Source organism: Leucoraja erinacea, chromosome 11 (genome assembly GCF_028641065.1).
Source record: "Leucoraja erinacea ecotype New England chromosome 11, Leri_hhj_1, whole genome shotgun sequence".
Lineage (NCBI taxonomy): Eukaryota > Metazoa > Chordata > Chondrichthyes > Rajiformes > Rajidae > Leucoraja > Leucoraja erinaceus.
In genome coordinates this window covers 35,759,324-35,780,277 of record NC_073387.1, presented here as the reverse complement: position 1 = coordinate 35,780,277, position 20,954 = coordinate 35,759,324, and the positions used below count along the sequence as shown (strand labels likewise).

The 20,954-nt window shown below is 39.0% G+C and overlaps 1 protein-coding gene across 1 annotated transcript in view; it reads right to left on the bottom strand.

Annotated features, from left to right (window-relative positions):
• pde6a (phosphodiesterase 6A, cGMP-specific, rod, alpha) overlaps nucleotides 1-17,210 on the bottom strand; it is a 42,392-nt gene extending 25,182 nt beyond the window's left edge. The window contains exons 1-11 of the mRNA XM_055643021.1: nucleotides 16,437-17,210; nucleotides 12,904-13,056; nucleotides 8,738-8,827; nucleotides 7,249-7,389; nucleotides 7,062-7,136; nucleotides 6,758-6,822; nucleotides 1,049-1,115; nucleotides 861-908; nucleotides 572-721; nucleotides 348-491; nucleotides 163-228 (exon numbers count right to left, since the gene is read on the bottom strand). Coding sequence (XP_055498996.1) covers nucleotides 163-228; nucleotides 348-491; nucleotides 572-721; nucleotides 861-908; nucleotides 1,049-1,115; nucleotides 6,758-6,822; nucleotides 7,062-7,136; nucleotides 7,249-7,389; nucleotides 8,738-8,827; nucleotides 12,904-13,056; nucleotides 16,437-16,904 — 1,467 coding nt within the window. The 5' untranslated portion in view covers nucleotides 16,905-17,210. The remainder of the gene's footprint in view (nucleotides 1-162; nucleotides 229-347; nucleotides 492-571; nucleotides 722-860; nucleotides 909-1,048; nucleotides 1,116-6,757; nucleotides 6,823-7,061; nucleotides 7,137-7,248; nucleotides 7,390-8,737; nucleotides 8,828-12,903; nucleotides 13,057-16,436) is intronic.
• Nucleotides 17,211-20,954: the final 3,744 nt, after the last annotated feature.

Sequence of the window (20,954 nt, the reverse complement as noted above, 5' to 3'; positions counted from 1 at the left end):
GGCCAATGGATAATTAATGTAGCCCTTTATTTTGAATAATCCTAAAAATGGCTCTTAAAAATACATTTTCGTTCAGCTGATTTTACATGCTATGTAAATATTCATAAAAAATAAACAATAATACAAAAGACTGAGCAATCTTACTTGCAACCATCTACTCACCAGTAATTCTTGAAGTTCTTCTTCATCACATTCATTTGGTTCCCTCTCATATAATTCTCTAGTTTTCTAATAAGGTGGGAATATGTTGTTAGTAACTTACTTTCAAAATCACAACCCAAAGGAAAGATAATTTCAATATTAGACACATTTCTAAAAAAAGGTTGTCATTAATTGATTTGACATACCAATATGTCTTGTATTTCATCTTTAGAGCATTTAATGTGGTAGTTAACCATGTCTTGGGCAATGTCTTTTCGGTTTTCTAATTTGTTCATTCTGTCATATGTATCAGTGTTCAAAACAGACCACCCGAGGAACTGTGTCAAGGCCTGAAAAAGATCAAGAACTGTTAATCAGTAGCTTTACACTGCTTAATCACGCTACAAAAATGTACCTCCTTGAACCTTACTTCCATCAGAGTTTCATCCATGTCATCAAAGGGCTTTCCGTCCTTTCTGTTATAAAATGTAGCAACACCCACAATTTCCTCTTTCTTGTTTACTATTGGCATTGAGAGCACATTCTTTATAGTCCATCCCAAGGCATCGAGTGGTTCTTTCTGTAAGCATCATATGGAATTTGATTAATAGATTCTTTGGCCGTTCTTTGCAGTTAATGAAACATGTTTAACTATTTCAACCAGCTATTTTCACTCAGAAAAGCATTGAAAAGAAACATTATATTTTGCAGTTCCCTACCTGAAAATGAAAGAATTCATCTGCACCTGCATTCAAAACATTGCATATCTGGAAGATGTAAGAAATGTGGAAAGTTTTTCCCATAATCTAATTTCATTGGTAAATAACTTGTTTTGCAATAACAAATTGTTTTTTTTTATATATGGCATCAAGCAATGTTATATGCAGACAAAGGTCATCGTACTTACAAGACTAGTTTCCGCAACATATGATGGCAGTCCACTGACCAGAGCCCAGTGATCTGCAGGAGGACTCCTAAAGAAAAGGAAAACTACAAATTAGCTCGAGGATAGATCAATTTGTAAGATACTGCCTAAAAATACTAAACCCAAAACTGTTTAACGAGGAAATGAAAATAACATGTGGAAATCTGAAAAAAAGATCCAAAATCATAGTGTGTAGTAATTCATTGACTTGGATTTTGTAAGATATTGTATGCTGAGCTCAGCATAACTGTGCACATTTCCTTGGATAATAGAATTATAGCAAATCATTTGGCGCATCATGGTTAAAATGTTTTACTACTGCACTCTAATGCTCAATTCCGTCACTTACTGCTGTAGTTACGGCTGCTGGTTTCAGCTCTAAAAGGTCCCCATGCTCCTAGGAGCTTTACCTGGGTTCCAGAGAATCAGGTTCACTGAGTCTAACAGGTCTATCAGGTAATCATAAGATCACTAATGTATTTAAATAGCTCAAACCCACCACTTATCGCTGTAGTTATGACTGAGGATTTCCGTTTTAAAAGGTCAAGACATACTGTATGTATGTAGTTGTAAACCTGCATGCTGCTTGCAAAATGTCACCTCTCTCCAGTGCCATATTTTGACCAGGGGCCAAATAATTAAAATCAGAGAAAAAGGATACAACTAGGATGTATTCTGCTTTTTTATATCCATATTGTATTTTTGGTTATCTCAAAGTTACTGCATATACAGAGAAAATGTCCTAACCCTTTGGAGAGGATTGTAAAATATAGTTTATAGAACTATTGGGAAAGAACGCTGAATGGGATAGATGTGATTATTCAACCAGGGGCTGACAAAGATTTGATGGGCCAAATGGCATCCCTCTGTGTCACAGCAGTTTTATGATCTTTTAAGTATGTAATACCCCAAATGGCTTGCAATATCAAAATTTAAGCATTGCAATTGCTAGACTTGAATTTAATGATGTAGCTGTTGCCATATGTTGATCTCACTCACACAAAGCACAAAGCCATTGGCATCAATCTATACTTTTCAAAGAGATCGTCAATTCGCATATTTTAGTTTTGGAGATACAGCAGAGGAAACAGGCCCTTTGGCCCACCTATGCCAGGCGGTAGAGCTACTGCCTTAGAGCGCCAGAAACTGGGTTCAATCTTGACTACGGGTGCTGTCTGTATGGAGTTTGTATGACATCTCCGAGATCTTCAGTTTCCTCCCACAATCCAAACATGTGCAGGTTTGTAGCCTAATTGACTTGGTGTAAAAGTAAAATTGTTCCGAGTATGTGTAGAGTAGTGTTAATGTGCAGGGATCGCAGACTCGGTGGGCCGAAGGTCCTGTTTCTGCGCTGTATCTCTACCAGAAACTAACCTAAATACCAAGTTCACGGCAACCATCGATCACCCGTTCACACTAGTTCTATGTTATTCCACTTTCTCATTCACTCCCTACACAAATTAACCTACAAACCCGCACATCCTTGGGATGTGGGAGAAAACTGGGGCACCTAGAGCACACACCCACATGATCACAGGGGGATAATTCAAACTCCCCACACACAACACCCAAATCCGGTTGTCTGGTGCTGTGAGGCAGTAACTCTACCAGCTGGCAGAGTATTGTTACATGCTGCAGTCATTAACAGGATCACAGGTAGTATGTCAAAATGATCATCACTTTGATTTCCTAGATTGGAGGAATGAACGGTCACTGATGTCAAAGGTGAAGGAGAAACGCTCCTGCACCCTTAAAAAAATAGCATGAGCATTTTGATAGATAGAAACTACCAACATGTATCTTTTAGTAAAGGCGGCCAGTTCCCAAATACAGCAGTGACTGGTATTTCAATGCAATGAAAGTCATATCACTTGATGCACTAAGTGGGACCCGTTGGGTCCCAGCATCACACAGGAGGGCTGGTCATCCAACGCAATATTCCACCTCTCCACCAATTCTAATATTGGTGGCTAGTTGGGGGGGCTTTCTGGAGCGCTAGTATGGGTGTTGTGGGCTGAAGGGACTGGTTTCCAGAGGGCTAGTATGCAAATTGTGCGTCAAATGGATTCTTGGGCTGGCGTCTCAGTCAATCAAGCCTGTTGTGCTGGCAACTCACTCACTCACTCATGGCTGGTGGGCTGGTAGTTGACTCACGGCTAATCCTTGAAATTCTATTTCAAGCAGGGTATAAGGCCACCAAATTCAGTGCAGTTTCTTACCACTTCTAGCAGGGTGCAAGGCCACCAACTTCAAGTGCAGTTTCATACCATTTGAAGTAGGGCGCAAAACCATATAGACAGCGAATCGTGACCTCTCCCTCCTCCAGCTTGCAGAGACTTAGCCACACCCACATTTCCGGGTTTTATAACCCCCCCACCGGAAAAGGTGTGGCTTTCATGGAGTGATTGACAGGAGAGAGATTCTCAACATTTAAAAAAAAACTAATAACACTTTTATTTTTCATCGATGGGAAGAATTCTCTGCACCTGCTCAGCGGAGGGGGACTGAGTAAGATGGACAAAAATCACAGCCGTAAGGGGGGGGGGGGGGGGGGGGGGCGCTTTATGGAGCTCTAGTATGAACCATTTTAGAACCAATAGACATTTTTTTTGCAAGCTTTAGAACCAATATTAGCCGGAAACCAATAATAAAACCTAGCAATTATAGACCTGTTAGTTTGACTTCAGTGGTGGGCACATTAATGGAAAAGATACTTAGAGATAATATATATAAGCATCTAGATAAACAGGGTCTGATTAGGAACAGTCAACATGGATTTGTGCCTGGAAGGTCATGTTTGACTAATCTTCTTGAATTTTTTGAAGAGGTTACTAGGGAAATTGCCGAGGGTAAAGCAGTGGATGTTGTCTATATGGACTTTAGTAAGGCCTTTGACAAGGTTCCTCATGGAAGGTTGGTTAAGAAGGTTCAACTGTTGGGTATAAATGCAGGAATAGCAAGATGGATTCAACAGTGGCTGAATGGGAGAAGCCAGAGGGTAATGGTGGATGGCTGTTTATCGGGTTAGAGGCAGGTGACTAGTGGGGTGCCTCAGGGATCTGTGTTGGGTCCTTTGTTGTTTGTCATGTACATCAATGATCTGGATGAAGGTGTGGTAAATTGGATTAGTAAGTATGCAGATGATACCAAGATAGGAGGTGTTGTGGATAATGAAGAGGATTTCCAAAGTCTACAGAGTGATATAGGCCATTTGGAAAAATGGGCTGAAAGATGGCAGATGGAGTTTAATGCTGATAAATGTGAGGTGCTACACCTTGGCAGGACAAATCAAAATAGGACGTACATGGTAAATGGTAGGGAATTGAAGAGTACAGTTGAACAGAGGGATCTGGGTATAACCGTGCATAGTTCCTTGAAGGTGGAATCTCATATAGATAGGGTGGTAAGGAAAGCTTTTGGTATGCTAGCCTTTATAAATCAGAGCATTGAGTATAGAAGCTGGGATGTAATGTTAAAATTGTACAAGGCATTGGTGAGACCAAACCTGGAGTATGGTGTACAATTTTGGTTGCCCAATTATAGGAAGGATGTCAACAAAATAGAGAGCGTACAGAGGAGATTTACTAGAATGTTGCCTGGGTTTCAACAACTAAGTTACAGAGATAGGTTGAATAAGTTAGGTCTTTATTCTCTGGAGCGCAAGGGGGGACTTGATAGAGTCTTTAAAATGATGAGAGGGATAGACAGAGTTGATGTGGACAAGCTTTCCTTTGAGAAAGGGAAGATTCAAACAAGAGGACATGACTTCATTAAGGGCAGAGATTTAGGGGTAATATATTGGGGGAACCTTTCAAGTGGTCGGTGTGGAACAGCTTCCAGTGGAGCCAGGCACCCATTGGTATCATTTAAAATAATTGGATAGGCATATGGATTCAAGCCAATGGAGGGTTACCAAGTGCAGGCATTTGTGGGACTAGTGGGGAAAAAAAGTTGTTCGGCACGGACTTGTAGGGCCGAGATGGCCTGTTTCCGTGCTGTAATTGTTATATGGTTATATGGTTAATAGAGACACTTTTTGCAAGCTTTAGAACCAATAGACATTTTTTGCAAGCTTTAGAACCAATAGACATTTTTTTGCAAGCTTTAGAACCAATAGATTTTTTTTTGCAAGCTTTAGAACCAATAGACATTTTTTTGCAAGCTTTAGAACCAATAGACATTGTTTTGCAAGCTTTAGAACCAATAGACATTGTTTTGCAAGCTTTAGAACCAATATACATTGTTTTGCAAGCTTTAGAACCAATAGACAATAGACACTTTTTGCAAGCTTTAGAACCAATGGAGACATTTTTTGCAAGCATTAGAACCAATAGAGATTTTTTTTGCAAGCTTTTGCAAGCTTTAGAACCAATAGACATTTTTTGCAAGCTTTAGAACCAATAGACATTTTTTGCAAGCTTTAGAACCAATAGAGACACTTTTTGCAAGCTTTAGAACCAATAGACATTTTTTGCAAGCTTTAGAACCAATAGACATTTTTGCAAGCTTTAGAACCAATAGACATTTTTTTGCAAGCTTTAGAACCAATAGACATTTTTTTTGCAAGCTTTAGAACCAATAGAGAAACTTTTTGCAAGCTTTAGAACCAATAGAGATTTTTTTGCAAGCTTTAGAACCAATAGACATGTTTTGCAATGCTTTAGAACCAATAGACATTTTTTTTGCAAGCTTTAGAACCAATAGACATTTTTTTGCAAGCTTTAGAACCAATAGAGACATTTTTTTGCAAGCTTTAGAACCAATAGACATTTTTTGCAAGCTTTAGAACCAATAGACATTTTTTGCAAGCTTTAGAACCAATAGAGACACTTTTTGCAAGCTTTAGAACCAATAGACACATTCTGCAAGCATTTTAGAACCACTAAGGGCACTTACATTTGAGTAGACATGTGTCAGTGTTATTCACAGCTCAGAGAAATGTGACCCTCTGCCTTCCTCCATCTTGAAGAGACTGTGTGGCACACCACTTCCTGGTTTTATAGTCCCTCCCCCCTGTCGCCAGTGGGGGCAGCAGAGAAAATGGGGAATTTTGTAAAAACATTAATATCTCTGTCATTTTTAATCGACGGGGAAAATCCTCAGCACACATGTGGCAGAGGGGGGCTCTGAGCAAGGTGGCCAAAAATGATGGCCGTAGGTGGCGGTGCTCTCTCGGAAATCGCAGCACAGATGGCCAAAACCGGTCAAGAACAGACTTTTAGTAATATAGATATATATACACATGCACACACACATATTGCTGGCATGATTGCACACTAACATGGCATGCTGGAAGTTCAGCTTTCACTGCTGCATTGAGACATTGAATGGCTTCAGTCCATGCCATGGATGTTGAGTAGCTGGATCCTGAATGGCAGATGGTGTTCCACAAGCATTGAAGTGGAAGTAGCTGCCACTTCGCTGCTGGAAGGAATGTCTTCCCATCCTACATGGAGCTCTTTGCTGGATGCTCCTACACATTGGACACATGCTTCCTTGCGGGTTTTCCAATACTCTATGCACCCCGATGGAAGAAAATTAAAAAAAAAGATTCTGTTCTAAATATCTCATCAACCAAATTACTTTAATTTCCCAATTAATTTCTTCCTTTCTTTTTCGATCACTGTGAAGTGATTGCATAATTGTAGGGCAGCATAACTTTCTCTAAACCTATTTCTCTCACAGACTTACGGGATGACTTTAATTTCTTCTTTTCCATGAAGGATGTAATCGATTATTTTGTAAAAAATTATTTCCTATGGGAAAAAACAAAATGAAACAGTCAAAATTGTCGAAGTTTTGTTTTAGTTTAGTTTAGTTTATTATTGTCACCTATACTGAGATACAGTGAAAAACTTTTGTTTGTGCGCATTCCAGTCAAAGTAAAGACTATACATAATTACAATCAGGCTTTCCACAGTGCGCACATAAAGGTTAAAGATACAACATTTTGTGCAAGCTATAACATTTGAATGTAACTGGTAGTAATGCATACCCTTCCATCGGGTGTTTTTGGTCCATCATACTCTGGTACTTCACCCATTTGTATTGGCCAGAGATCAAAAAATTCCTGCAGTTAAATAAAGCCACATTTTAAAGCCAAATATTTGTACATGTAATCTTAATGTGAATAATAATATTTGCAGTACACAATATAGAGTTTGATGTAGAGAACACAAAACCTTTTCTTTCGTCATGTCTAGGAGCGCCACTGAGTATCTGTCACAGTTCAAAAAGCCTCGCACAGTGTAAAGGGCTTTGTGAAACTGTCGTTCAATATCAGTAAGTTCTTCAAATACTTTGCTTGCAGACCACAAAAGTACCTGTAAAATAAAAACAAATAGATGTCATGGTAAGGTTGCTGTCATGTATATCCAGTCATTGATGACTGAAGAACCATTGAAGCCCCAATGATATGTCAGATACTACCATTAAACACCTGTCCGCTGCCAAGTTTTCCAATCAAATTATATTTCTTGGCCTCCTTAACAATAACATCGCTGTGCTTTTATTATTACTGTGTATGATGTTCCCTGCAGCAGTCCCTGGGGATCCCGTTGTTCTCTTCCTTCTGGTCTGATGAACAACCTTTCTCCCACTTCCCTCTGTATCCTGGTGATTAGACAATTGTCTATCCATCTTGCACCTTTCATCCCATGGCCTTCAAATTTGATGACGCCTATTATGGTGGCACATTATAACACACTTTTTTGAAATCCATGTCAAAAAGAGTCATACAGCATGCAAACAGGCCCATCGGCCAAACTTTCCCATGCTGACCAACATGCCTGCATTTGGCCCATGTCCCTCTAAACCTATCCTATCCATGTACCTGTCCAAATGTTTTTAAAAAGTTGTGATAGTACTTTACCTACCACCCTTTGTGTAAAAAAAAAGGTTGTCCCTCAGGTCCCTATAAAACTTCGCCAATTGCCAATTCATCCTCTCCATAGATGCTGCCTCACCCACTGAGTTTCTCCAGCATTTTTTGTCTATCTTAAATCTACGTTATGATTTTTGATTCCTCTACTCTGGGTCAAAGAATTTAAACTCAAAATACTTCTTGTTCATTTGCAACTAGCTTTGCCAAATCACTTTACAAACCTTTCCTTTGCATTCACTGTAACCTTTTTCAGTCCAAGCACCTGCTAAATAAGCTTAAAATCTTCCTCCAGATCACTAAAGAGCAGTATATTGATACAGCAGGTAGTGTATTTGTCTCACAACTCCAAAGACCTTGGTTCGATTCAAGTCAAGTCAAGAGTCAAGAGAGTTTTATTGTCATGTGTCCCAGATGGGACAATGAAATTCTTGCTTTGACCTTTGGCATGGAGTTTGCACATTCTCCCCCAGATGCTTCCAGTTACCTTCTATATTCCCAAATGTATTGTGTGTTGGGTTAATTGCACTCAATGTAGGTAGGTGATTGGAAAATCAGGAAGATGTCAATGGACATTTGTGCCAGAATTGGCCACAGGGAAAGAAGTGGGAGAATGAGAATGCTCTGAGAGTTGACATGTATGTTAGATCAGTGGTCCAGAACTCTGGTTGCTGGACTATTATGCTACAACACAGTTACAGCAGATGAATTGATAAAATATAGTTAGATAACATTAAAACTTGAATTCTCTAAGAGGCATTCTTTATTAAGGGAGCATTGTTTAACTTTACCTGCCCTTTCCTGGTTTCACAGTTATGGAGATAATTCAGATGATAGATCTTGAGTGTTAAGTTAATAAAATTGAGATACTTTAACAAAATCTGTAATTAAAAAAACAAATGAGTATTAATATAGCAGACAAATCAGAAAATTACTTACCAAAATAGCAGTTTGGCTATATGTTGAGCTGCTGAGTCTAATTTTCCATCCACTAATGTAAACTGGGACTGAGCCAGTTGAAACATGTATAAGAAAGAACTGCAGATGCTGGTAAAATCACAGGTAGATACATAATGCTGGAGAAACCCAGCGAGTGAGGCAGCATCTATAGAGAGAAGGAATTGGCGATGTTTTGAGATGTTTGGCGATGTTTAGGGCCTCCGATGTTTCGGAGGCACTCCTTCGCACTTGAGTCTGAAACCTCGCCAATTCCTTCTCTCCATAGATGCTGCCTCACCCGCTGAGTTTCTCCAGGTTGTAACATGTTCGTATAGGAAGGAACTGCAGATGCTGGTTTAAACCGAAGATAGACACTAAAAGCTAGAGATTTTGTAACATGTTCGATCAGGTTAATCGCACAATTGAAGCTGCTCAACACAAGGGTAAAATGTAAACATGGGGGATTGCTAGAAGTGTTTGGGAAAGCTGGCTTAAACATTGTGGAATTAGGTTTGTATTTGTTTAATAACCAACAAGAGCTGGGAATTAAGATGTGAAATATTTCACACAATTACTTGCTTTACTGCTAATTTTATGATTCAAATCCCTGCAGATTAACATCAACAAAAGAAGTGAGTAGAAATTTGAAGAAGATAAAAATAATCTAATATGTTTGACTTTGACCATCAGATATTTCCAGACAATATTCTGATACACCAGAATGATAGCAAGGCTCAGCAGGTTAAAATTTGAGTCCAGGCTACATAAATTTACATCCACAATTCCCATGGGTCTAGGAGAAAGAGGAGCAGATATGTCTTCATCAACAGGGTGATGAATATTTGGATGTCTCTATCCAAGTGAACTGCGGAGGCTCAATGATGGACTTTATTTAAAACTGAGTGATATATTTCAGATTATTAAGGGAATTGGGTATATTGAGGTTGTGGGGAAATGATGCATGATGGAAATCATTGTCTCTTTCCTAAAAAGTTGACCTACTTGATCAATTGATATTTTTGAGACTGAGGTTTGTTGAATTGAAATCTCACACAAAGTTAATAGGATCCAAAGTATTTTATTAGCAAATTAAGCATAGGTAACTTTGTTTCAACATGCAGCTCAAGACTAAGAGAGAAAGGGAAAAGAGATTTCTATAAAACCTGTGGGAGGAACCACAGTATGACTCATAGTATGAGTAACACTAATCTCCATCCTCCCTCTTAAAGAGTTAAATGTAAATACAAAACTACTGACTAAATAAAGCATACATAGTAAATGATAATGCTGGAGGAAAGTCAAACTTAGCCCAGGCACTTTAAGGGTGCTTACAAACACGACCAGCACGTGTGCAATATAGACCGTTTCCATTCTTCACCACCGGAGACACAATCGGTGGTATCATTGGTGTCGGAGATTGAAACAGCATTCCCGGTGACGAAACAGGAGACTTTGGTACAGGCAGAGGTGGCATCGCCATTGGCAAAGTAACCGTTTCAGAAACAGGTTGTTGTGCTGGTGCAGGTGGACTGAAGCCACTGGACGTGGATGGAAGTACACTTGTGCGATCAGGATAATACGAAGGTGGAGCTGGCTCATTCACAGGCAGAATATGTTGCCTATTATGTCTGTAGGTGCCGCCTTCAGCATTGACCAAATGTGATCGTGGCTCAGAGGCAGTTCCAGAAATCACACCAATACGGTCATGATCTTTGTCGGTTTGCAAACAAACCACCTGCCCCTCGGTTAGTGGTGACAGCGGTCTGCTCATTTTGTCATTCAACATGGTTTCAGAAGTGGGATCATGTGAGGGACTAATGCCTGATCCGCTACAGGCACTGTGACTCGGGTCTGTCTTTAACAATAAATGCTGGGCACACAGTATGAGTGACACTAATCTACATGGTTTATGGTTACTTTTAGTGTAAGAACATCTGAAGAAGGGCCCCAACCTATCCAGGTCTTCCAAAGATGCTGGCTGACCCAGTATGTTATTACAACACTTTGTATTTTTTTCTGTAAACCAGCATCTGCAGTTCCTGTGTCTAAGTGGCAATACAGCTCAGTTATCATCAAAGTGAATATCCCGATTGAGGTTAATGAACAGAATGATCTTGTTTTATCTCACTAGGTGCCACAAAAAAGGGCACGTACAGTGCTCATTTGAAGAAACCTTCTGGAGAAACATGGAGAGGGATGGTGCGTTGAATGCCATTTCAATTTCTCTTAGAGTACATCATTGCTGAAATTTGATCTCATGGAGGAAAATCATTGTACAGATTGGTTTATTTTATTTTCCTTCTTTGGGCACAATGAGCACCAAGATGCTATTCTTCCTCTAAAATGAAAGGCTGTACAATTGACTTTCACATTACAGTGTGGTTAAGGGAAGTCATTACTCCTTACAACACTTGAACAGGGTGAAACCAATGCTGCTCTTACGTTGGTTAAATGATTATGCCTGGAATTTATCCTTTGATTTTCACTTAAACCTTTTAAACGTGTGACAAATGCAATATGCACAAAATGAAAAGGTAAAAATCCCAAAATGGAAATTCAGCCCTAAGAAGCTTCATCCCCCAGAGGAGCAGATCAAATGGGGACAGCAACTCTCTCTGGTAGACCAAGGTGGCAATTAGAATGAGAGTACAAATACATCTTATAGTCTAGAGGCCTCAATATCTTTCCTTTAGCTATTCCTTTATTTCCTTTTGTATTTCCATGCATTGATTCTGAGCCCTTCTCCTGGGACAGAATTAAAATGAGTCATAGTCTCAGAATTAAAGGGCACTCTTTTAGAAAGGAGATGAGGAGGAACTTCTTTAATCAGAGGGTAGTTAATCTGTAGAATCCATTGCCACAGAGGGCTGTGTAGGCCAAGTCAGAGGATATTTTTAGGGCAGAGATAAACAAATTCTTGATTTTGACGGGTATCAAGGGTTATGGGGAAAAGGCAGGGAAATGGGATTAGGAGGCAGAGATCAGCCATGATTAAATGGCAGAGTAGACTTGAGGGGCCAAATGGCCTAATTGTACTCCTATAACTTGAGAACTTGTGAGTAATCAAGAATGTGATGTCATATGATTCACAGAACGTAAGGGAGCTTAGGGAGTAGGGACGTGATGAAGTACAGACTTCCCCGGGAATGCACAGTGGTAGGCTGTTGGAATTATGGGTTTAGGGGTAACTCCCTCCTCTCTATAAATAGTTTACCACATGATTGGTTAACCATGGCAGTGTCCATCGCATATGGAGACACTCTAAAAACTCTCTCCTCATTGTAGGAACCAATGACACAATGTAGCAGCAGCAGCAATGACTTCCACTATATCTTCACCTGCAAAGCTTTCAAGAACGGGCCTGTTCCTGCATCTCTGAGGAAGCACGTACTGCTGTTCTAGTGCCAGTTGTGAGGGTGTGGATTAAACAGCAACATGCATGCTGCCATTCCTATATTGAGGCCCAGATGTAGATAACATCATTGGGCTTTCAGGTTCTGTAGTTAAAGCTAGATCAGAGTATTATATACACCATTATAAAACTGCTGTGTCTCAGCAATTGACTCTGATCCTCAAGAGCACCGTACAATTCATGCATTAGTGCTGCAAGACCTAATCCTTCAACGATGTATTCAGTTGTATCATCCTTCTGCAACCAAGTGTGCATAACAGAAAGATATTTCATCCCAAACAGAGAAGTAACCCTATGATTGTATTGTGAAACATTGCCAGAGTCGGGGAAAACAGATCCAGTACTTTCCTCAACGAGATACATCATAAAAATCTTCCAGCAGGATTGGTGCATGCACCACTGGAGGCTCCAAGAGCAACATAAACTGGATTTAAGTCATTATGGCGGCGGAATGTGAGAAGGATTTTTAATCACCCTATTTTTTCGGCAATCTAGATAATAACTGTCATTGTAGTGCTAACAATACCACTGCAAGAGATGAAGAATTTCAAGGCTTTAAAATCTAAAATAGACATTGTGTTTAAATAGAAATTGGTAAACTCTTACTTCTTCATCTTTCGTGGTGAAATGTGGCCCATCTATTTTGTTTACAGCCATTACAACAGCAACAACATCCTTGCCATTCATTACTGGAGTTGCCAGAACATTCTTGGTTTCATACTGTGCAACAGCGTCCACAAAACTACTGAAATGATCATCCTGAAAAAATAGAAGCAGTAAGTAGTCAATATAACATTTCAAGGATGATAATCCACAGTACCAATAAATCTTAAATCTAATCATGGCAAACAATGAAGACGTGCTGATTTGGAAACTCTTATCTTGTTTGTAACTGAACTGCCAGAAAATTCAGTTGGTGTGTCAGATCCTAACAGAATCTCCCATGCCAACAGATTAAAATACCATTCCCACTAAGAACAAGGTCAACAAGACCATGGGAACACCTCCAAAGTTCTGCAAGTTACACACAATTCTAGTGTGAATATATATATCACCACTTGTGCATTCTTATTTGCCACACACTGGGCCAATGCAAGGCCATCACAATACACTGTATTACTCTATGTCAGGCCAAAGGAAATGCGCCAGAAATTAATCATACTCCCAGCCTAGAAATTGTTTTCCTTGAATTTAATAATCTCCATCGTTTTGAGGGGCGTGAATACACTTTATTTGAAAATCAGAAATCAGAAAAATAGATGAAGAAAATCCTTAAGTTCCAAGCATTTATTGGATTTTTAAAAATTTTCAAATAATTCCTTTCCTTTGGTTTACTTTAAGTTTAGAGATACAGAGTGGAAACAGGCCAATCAGCACACTGAGTCTCCACCAACCAGTGATCATCTGTACACTAGTTTTATCCTACACACTACGGACGATTTTCAGGTCAATAAACCTACAAACATGCACATCTTTGGAATGTGGGGGGAAACCGGAACACAAGGCGAAAACCAAGGTGGTCACAGGGTAAACTTTCCTCCTCAGAGGAGAGCATCATTGTCACCTACAGTGCAAGATGTCACCTACAGTCTCAAGCAAGATGTCACTGCAACTTTAAGCATGGCCAAACAAAATATTATATAATCGTTAGACAAGTATTTCCATATTTAGCATGGTACAATGGCTCAGCAGTTATCGTTGCTGATTCAAAGCACCAGGGACCAGGATTGATTCTGACCTCGAGTACTGTATGTCTGGAGATTGCATATTCTCACTGTGTGCTTTTTCTATTTCCTTTCACTTCCAAAGATATGTTGGTAATTAAGTTGTCTCCTGTAAATGGCTTCTGCTGTAGTAAGTGGTAAAAGAGTTAAGGGGAATGTTTAGGCATGTGAAAGAGAATAAAATTAGAGGCGTGCAGAAAATGGGACTGATCACAGCGCTTTAAATTGCAGGAAATTGCTTTGTTTGATGAACTAGTTCATCACACTTGTTAAACAAATAAATTGTTCTATGCTTTCCAGTAATGAACAATGGTTCAATAAACAATTCTGATCTCTTAATTAACAAACCTAAGTGTTAATGATAATGATAAAAAACATTTAAGAAGAAAGGTTTACATTTAGAGGCTGTCTGCACTACATCCATTTGAAAGCAAAATCTGAAGTGGGTATTGACTATTGTTTTCTTACTTCTGATGGTTTCTATTGAAATGAATACATTGAAAACTACCCTCTAATTGCATTCACCAAAGCACAGAAATATCATGACTGGCTGGTGCTGTTCAGGTGCAACTTGAGATCTGGCTAAGCCACTTGCGATTTTTAATAAAAACACATGTTTGCTTTCAACAACTGATATTCAGTATACCAAATAAAGCCTGTTTCCAATATATATGTGACACTTCCAATTTACTCGGTCTGAAAATGCATAATGATTGTTTTTGTTTTAATTCTCACATCAATTCAATCTAAGAATCTTGGCCTAAAGATAAAATGCATGAGAATTTCAATTGACTTTATACTTAAATTACATATGTGATTTAAAAAAAAAACCCAAATCATGCCAATGACCAATAATGGCCAAAGTAACTTAATTACATCTGCCTAAGAGGATGATCTAAAAATCAATCCATGTAGCTGCACATGTGACTGGATTAGTTTGTACGATAATTTCCTGTTAGTATTTAAATTCTTTCTGTTAACAACTATCAAAACGATATAGCATTGTAATCTAATTAAAAAAGGGTATGCCTCCTAACATATAATTCCTCCAGGGAAGCATTTCCATTTATTTTCCATATCTTTTCAGAGTTGCTGAGGGTGTTTCCAACAATGTTCATTCCATAGATAATCGGTTTGTTTCTAATTGAGTAGTTTAATCTTCACCACTGCTGCCATTAATCACAGATTCTGCAGACACTTTTTTTTTTCTAATGAAAACCTGTTACATCCCAATAGTGGAAATTTAAATCACCACCAAGTGAAATTCAAATTAATGGTGCAAACTATTTTCTAAAATAAATCCCCTTATGTTACTGTTATGATGTGCCTTAACTATAGTATGCTTTTGTTGTAGAAATATATAATTAATTTCTGCAATTATTGTTCAAACTAATATTTTATCTATCACTTGCATTTAACATCTGCACTATAATATGAGAAAGGAAAGATAAAACATTGAAGTAATGATAAATCCAAACATCTCTCCCCACTAAAGCATGAACAAGAGAATAGATAAAAATAATTCCAAAATATCTCAATTAACAAATGTTGGTCACATTTTCTTTGTACCTTTTCCAATTATATTGCTAACACAACAACTGTATTTTTCGTGCATGCATCTGCAGTTGGAATTATAGAAATAATCACTGCAGCCATATCATATCCATTGATTGGAATTATACATAATCTATACCTACTAATTTCTGATAGTAAAATTGTACAAAAGCAATGATATAGAATTTTATCTAATCGTTATCTCAAAATCTTATTTTACAAATATCTCCCATTATCTCTCAGTATCCCTATGATATAGTTTAGACATATTTTATATTTCCTGTGATTGTCTGCATTTCACTCCCAATCCATAATTCTTTCTCACTGCTTTATCTGCTTTTCTTATCACTTTCCACTTCAACTTACTCATTTTCTCGACCTCACATGCATTTGTGTGTCAACAATTTCATGGACTCTCTTGTATATACCTTATATTTCCTCTTTCTTTCTTATCAATCTCTGCTTTTCTAGTCTTCATCATGTTTCCTGTCACTTATTGTGACTTAATGTACATGCTTTATTTTCAGCAGGTAATTGACAGTGGATGTTCTCAAAGAAATGAACACTTTGAAAAATAAATGTATAGGGAATTTCATGGCCTTCAATTGACAGCAGGGTTTATTTTAAATTCCTAAACTATGATGCACAATGATGCATGGTTTCTCTTTTTTTAAATGCTCTCCACTATGCTAGACTATTCTCGAAATTCTTGATTATTAAGGGTGTCAAAGGTTGTGGGGAGTAGGTAGGAGAATGGGGTTGAGAGGGAAAGGTAAATCAGCCATAATTGAATGGCAGAGCAGCCGAATGGCCTATTTCTGCTCTTATGTCTTATAAAATTAAAACAAATACTCACAGTACCTTAGCTTTATCATGGATGTTTATTGTTTTCTTTGTTTGTGCCACATGCCCAATGATCCCAGTGTCAAGAGGAAAAACAATTTCACATTCGGGTGGAACCAAACAATCTTCAAAAATAGAATCGTTATGAACATTGAACAGTCTTGTGGCAAGTTCAGGAGTGCCATTCCTGGATCTGTACATGAACAAACTCAGGCAATCTGCTCGGATGAGAAAGCCAATCCTCCTTAGTGTATTAAACACAACCTTTTCCATATTAATGTCCTGCAGGTCACGGATGAGTTCAAAAATGATCTCACTTTCCTCCACATTGTTCAGGTCTCGGAAGGTGCTAAAGTCTGCATTTGTTTCTTGAGCTCCTAGCAAGTTAGCAATGTGTAAAGGGCGTAGTTTTGAGTCGAAGTATTCCTTGGCGAAGGTTGGATTACTATCCAGGAACTTCTCCACATCTTCCTTGGCCATGCTCATTTTAAAATAATGTGAGTCTTCACCTGTTCCATGCACGGACGCGAAGAAACTTCTGGAAGTAATTTAACGTTGTATGATCGTTCCTTCAATTTCAGAGATTGCGGAGGAAGAAGTTTTCATGGAAACACTCGGCTTAATAACCCTGCTCAGGACTGAGACTCTGTGTGCCACCTTCAATTGCATCTGCTCAGTGATGCTGAAGGTGAAAGTAGGATTATGATGACAGTGATTAAGCCAAGAACTAATTGAAAGTATCAGAGTTATATTTCAAATCAAGAGACGAGTTACTACATAAATCAAATTGTAAGTGCTATCCACAAGTTATTCTACACTATTGAAACAAATTTGAAATATCTAATACAAAAACTGTAAAACCTATTCCATGGAGAAACAATAAGCTCCTCCAGCATGTGATAACATTGTCATGATCTCCATTTAAGTTGGAGCCAGGTTAGCAGTTTATACAGCAATTCCAGATTGGATATATTTTCAAGTTCTGCTTGTACTCTATTTGAATTAAAATGTGTTCCATCATCTATCAAACAAAGACCAGCAGGATTTTTAAAATAGGTTTGGATTGCTAATCCTCCTGTCGTCCTTGTTGATTTAAGTAGGATAAAGATGTTTTTATCTGAGGATTACTTGTGAGGGATGGCCCTTAAAGACACAAGGTTATTCTCGTAATTGTGACGGTGTAAAACTCCAGTCTGTGCTTACTTACATATCATTTATAAATGTGCCTGAGCTAATTGACAAAGCTAGGACTAATTTGAGACACAAATACAAAATCTTGAAGTCCCATGGCCTGGAGGATGTCTGTGCTTAAGGCAAAGTAATTTAACCTGAGAACTGTTTAAGAAAGAACTGCAGATGCTGGAAAAATCGAAGGTGGACACAAATGCTGGAGAAACTCAGCGGGTGAGGCAGCATCTGGAGAACTAACCGCTGAAGTGTGCATAATTATGAGGGGCATGGATAAAGTGAACACTCATAGTCTTTTCTCCAAGGCGAGAGGGATCTTGGGAGAACATTTTCACTCCGAGGGTAATATGTATCTAAAGTGAGCTGGCAGTGAAAGCTACAGAATGGATACAATTATGACTTTAAAAAGTCATTGGAACAGATATTCAGATAGCAACGATTAAAATAGATATGGGGCCAAATGCAGGCAATGGGACGAGCCCATAATGCCAATTTAGTGGGCATAGGCAATGTGGGCTGAAGGACTTGTTTCCATGCTGCATAGGTCTATGACTCTGCCACTGTACGCAGTTGTCTTTTGTGCACAGATCCCATAGAGTCATAGAATACGGAAACAGGCCCTTCAGCCCAATTTGCCCATGCAGACCAGTACACCCTATCTAAACTTTCCTATCCATGTATCTGTCCAAGTGTCTTTTGGATCACTCTATAAATTCCTGGGCGTCTATGTAAATAATGTAAGAATACATAGAAGCCACTGGATGTGTGTAATGATGTCAGTGGGAACTCCACACTTAGCTGTGACTAGTGGGGTGCCGCAAGGCTCGGTGCTGGGACTCCAGTTATTTACAATATATATTAACGATTTAGACAAGGGAACTAAATGTGACATCTCCATGTTTGCAGATGACACAAAGTGGGTGGCAGTGTGAGCCGCGATGAGGATGCTATGAGGCTGCAGGGTGACTTGGATAGGTTGGGTGGGCAGATGCATGACAGATGCAGTATAATATGGATAAATGTGTGGTTATCCACTTTGGTGGCAAGAACAGAAAGGCAGATTGCTATCTGAATGGTGTTAGATTAGGTAAAGGGGAGGTGCAATGAGACCTTGGTGCGCTTGTACATCAATCACTGAAAGTAACATGCAGGTACAGCAGGCAGTGAATAAAGCTAATGGCATGTTGGCCTTCATTGCGAGAGGATTTGAGTTTGGGAGCAAGGAGGTCCGACTGCAATTGTACAAGGCTGGTGAGAGACTGCACCTGGAGTATTGTGTGTAATTTTTGTCTCCTAATTTAAGGAAGGACATTATTGCTATTAAGGGAGTGCAGTGTAGGTTCTCCAGTGTAGAATTTTGTAAGTTTTAAGAAGGTCTCAGAGATAAGAAGGATGAGGTTATAAAATAAATTTCAGACAAAAAATATGGCTTTCATATTTAAGCCATTACTCAAATGAAAATATCCTCCTCTGAGCTGTTTTCAAGAGAAAGGGAACTGTGTCTAAGAATAAAGTCCCAGAGGAATGAAGGGTGATAAAGGGATACAGGATAATAACAATGGCAATAATCACAATACTCTTTATCGCCAAGCTGCCCAATGGTGGCCCTGATGTCGAGGTTACTGGCAAAACAGAATAAATTAGTTATCTCTGTCGTGGGTACTTCCCTTGTCCAATATTTGTGATGCCATTTCTATACCAAGTGTGAAACTACACAGTAAAGATATAGCAGAAAACCAGAAAACAATGCTAAGCCAGGAATGGAATTAGCAGAATATATGGTTATAGCAGGTTCAAATTTAATAATTTTCAGATCCCATATAATTCTGATTTTCCATCACTTTCTACTGCAGTATGGTTCTATGACCCTCTAATTATTTACAGGGTCAATCCAAGGTTGTAATTGGGGTGAGTTTACAGCAGAAAGTAAGACAGGAGTCCAACTAATCAAAGCCTGTAGAAACAAGGAACTGCTGATGGTGGTTTCCATAAAAAACATATAACCATATAACCATATAACAATTACAGCATGGAAACAGGCCATCTCGACCCTTCTAGTCCGTGCCGAACACATAATCTCCCCTAGTCCCATATACCTGCGCTCAGACCATAACCCTCCATTCCCTTCCCATCCATATAACGATCCAATTTATTTTTAAATGATAAAAACGAACCTGCCTCCACCACCTTCACTGGAAGCTCATTCCACACAGCTACCACTCTCTGAGTAAAGAAGTTCCCCCTCATGTTACCCCTAAACTTCAGTCCCTTAATTCTCAAGTCATGTCCCCTTGTTTGAATCTTCCCTACTCTCAGTGGGAAAAGCTTATCCACGTCAACTATGTCTATCCCTCTCATCATTTTAAAAACCTCTATCAAGTCCCCCCTTAACCTTCTGCGCTCCAAAGAATAAAGCCCTAACTTGTTCAACCTTTCTCTGTAACTTAGTTGCTGAAACCCAGGCAACATTCTAGTAAATCTCCTCTGTACTCTCTCTATTTTGTTGACATCCTTCCTATAATTAGGCGACCAAAATTGTACACCATACTCCAGAATTGGCCTCACCAATGCCTTGTACAATTTTAACATTACATCCCAACTTCTATACTCAGTGCTCTGATACAAAGTGCTGGAATAACAGTAGGTCAGACTGGAGAATGTGGATAGGTGGTGTTTCAGGTTGGGACCATTCTTCAGACTGTTATTCGTGGGGAAAGGTGTAGGAAGAAAGCTGGGAGAGGAGGGCAGGACAAATACATGGCAGATAATAAGTGGTTACGGGTGAAGCGGGGGGTGGGGGGAGGGGGGAGGTGGGGTTGATCGGCAAGGTGGCTGGAAAAAGGCTAGAGATGTAAAAATAGAAGGCATGAGGCAAAAGTACTGAAGACTTGTGAATTGTGAAGCCAGGGGAAGGAATGTGGTAGAGGGGGCAGGAGAGGGAAGTAAAAGATGTGAGTCCAAGTGGATCATGGGGGAAGGAGGAATAAAGGGATTGCGGAGGAAAAAGGGAGGGAGTTTGTTAGAAGTTACCTAAAATTCAATATTCATACCATTAGTATGTGCATGTACAATGAACGGTATGAGCATTGAATTCCCCAAGTTTAGATAACGGTTAATATCTCTCTTCATCCTAAGGCCTACATTGTTGCAAAAATAATAAAGTGTAACTATTGTATTGAGGGTTATGCATGACATTACCAGATAACGAGAAATGCAGTTTGCTTCCAATGACATTTTTTGCTTGAGTAAAGAAAATCTTCCAATACTGTGTTAAAATTAAGTAATGTAAGGATAAAGACATCAAACTTCAAAGCAGAGATTAAATTGGATTTGATTAGGTCCAAGGTG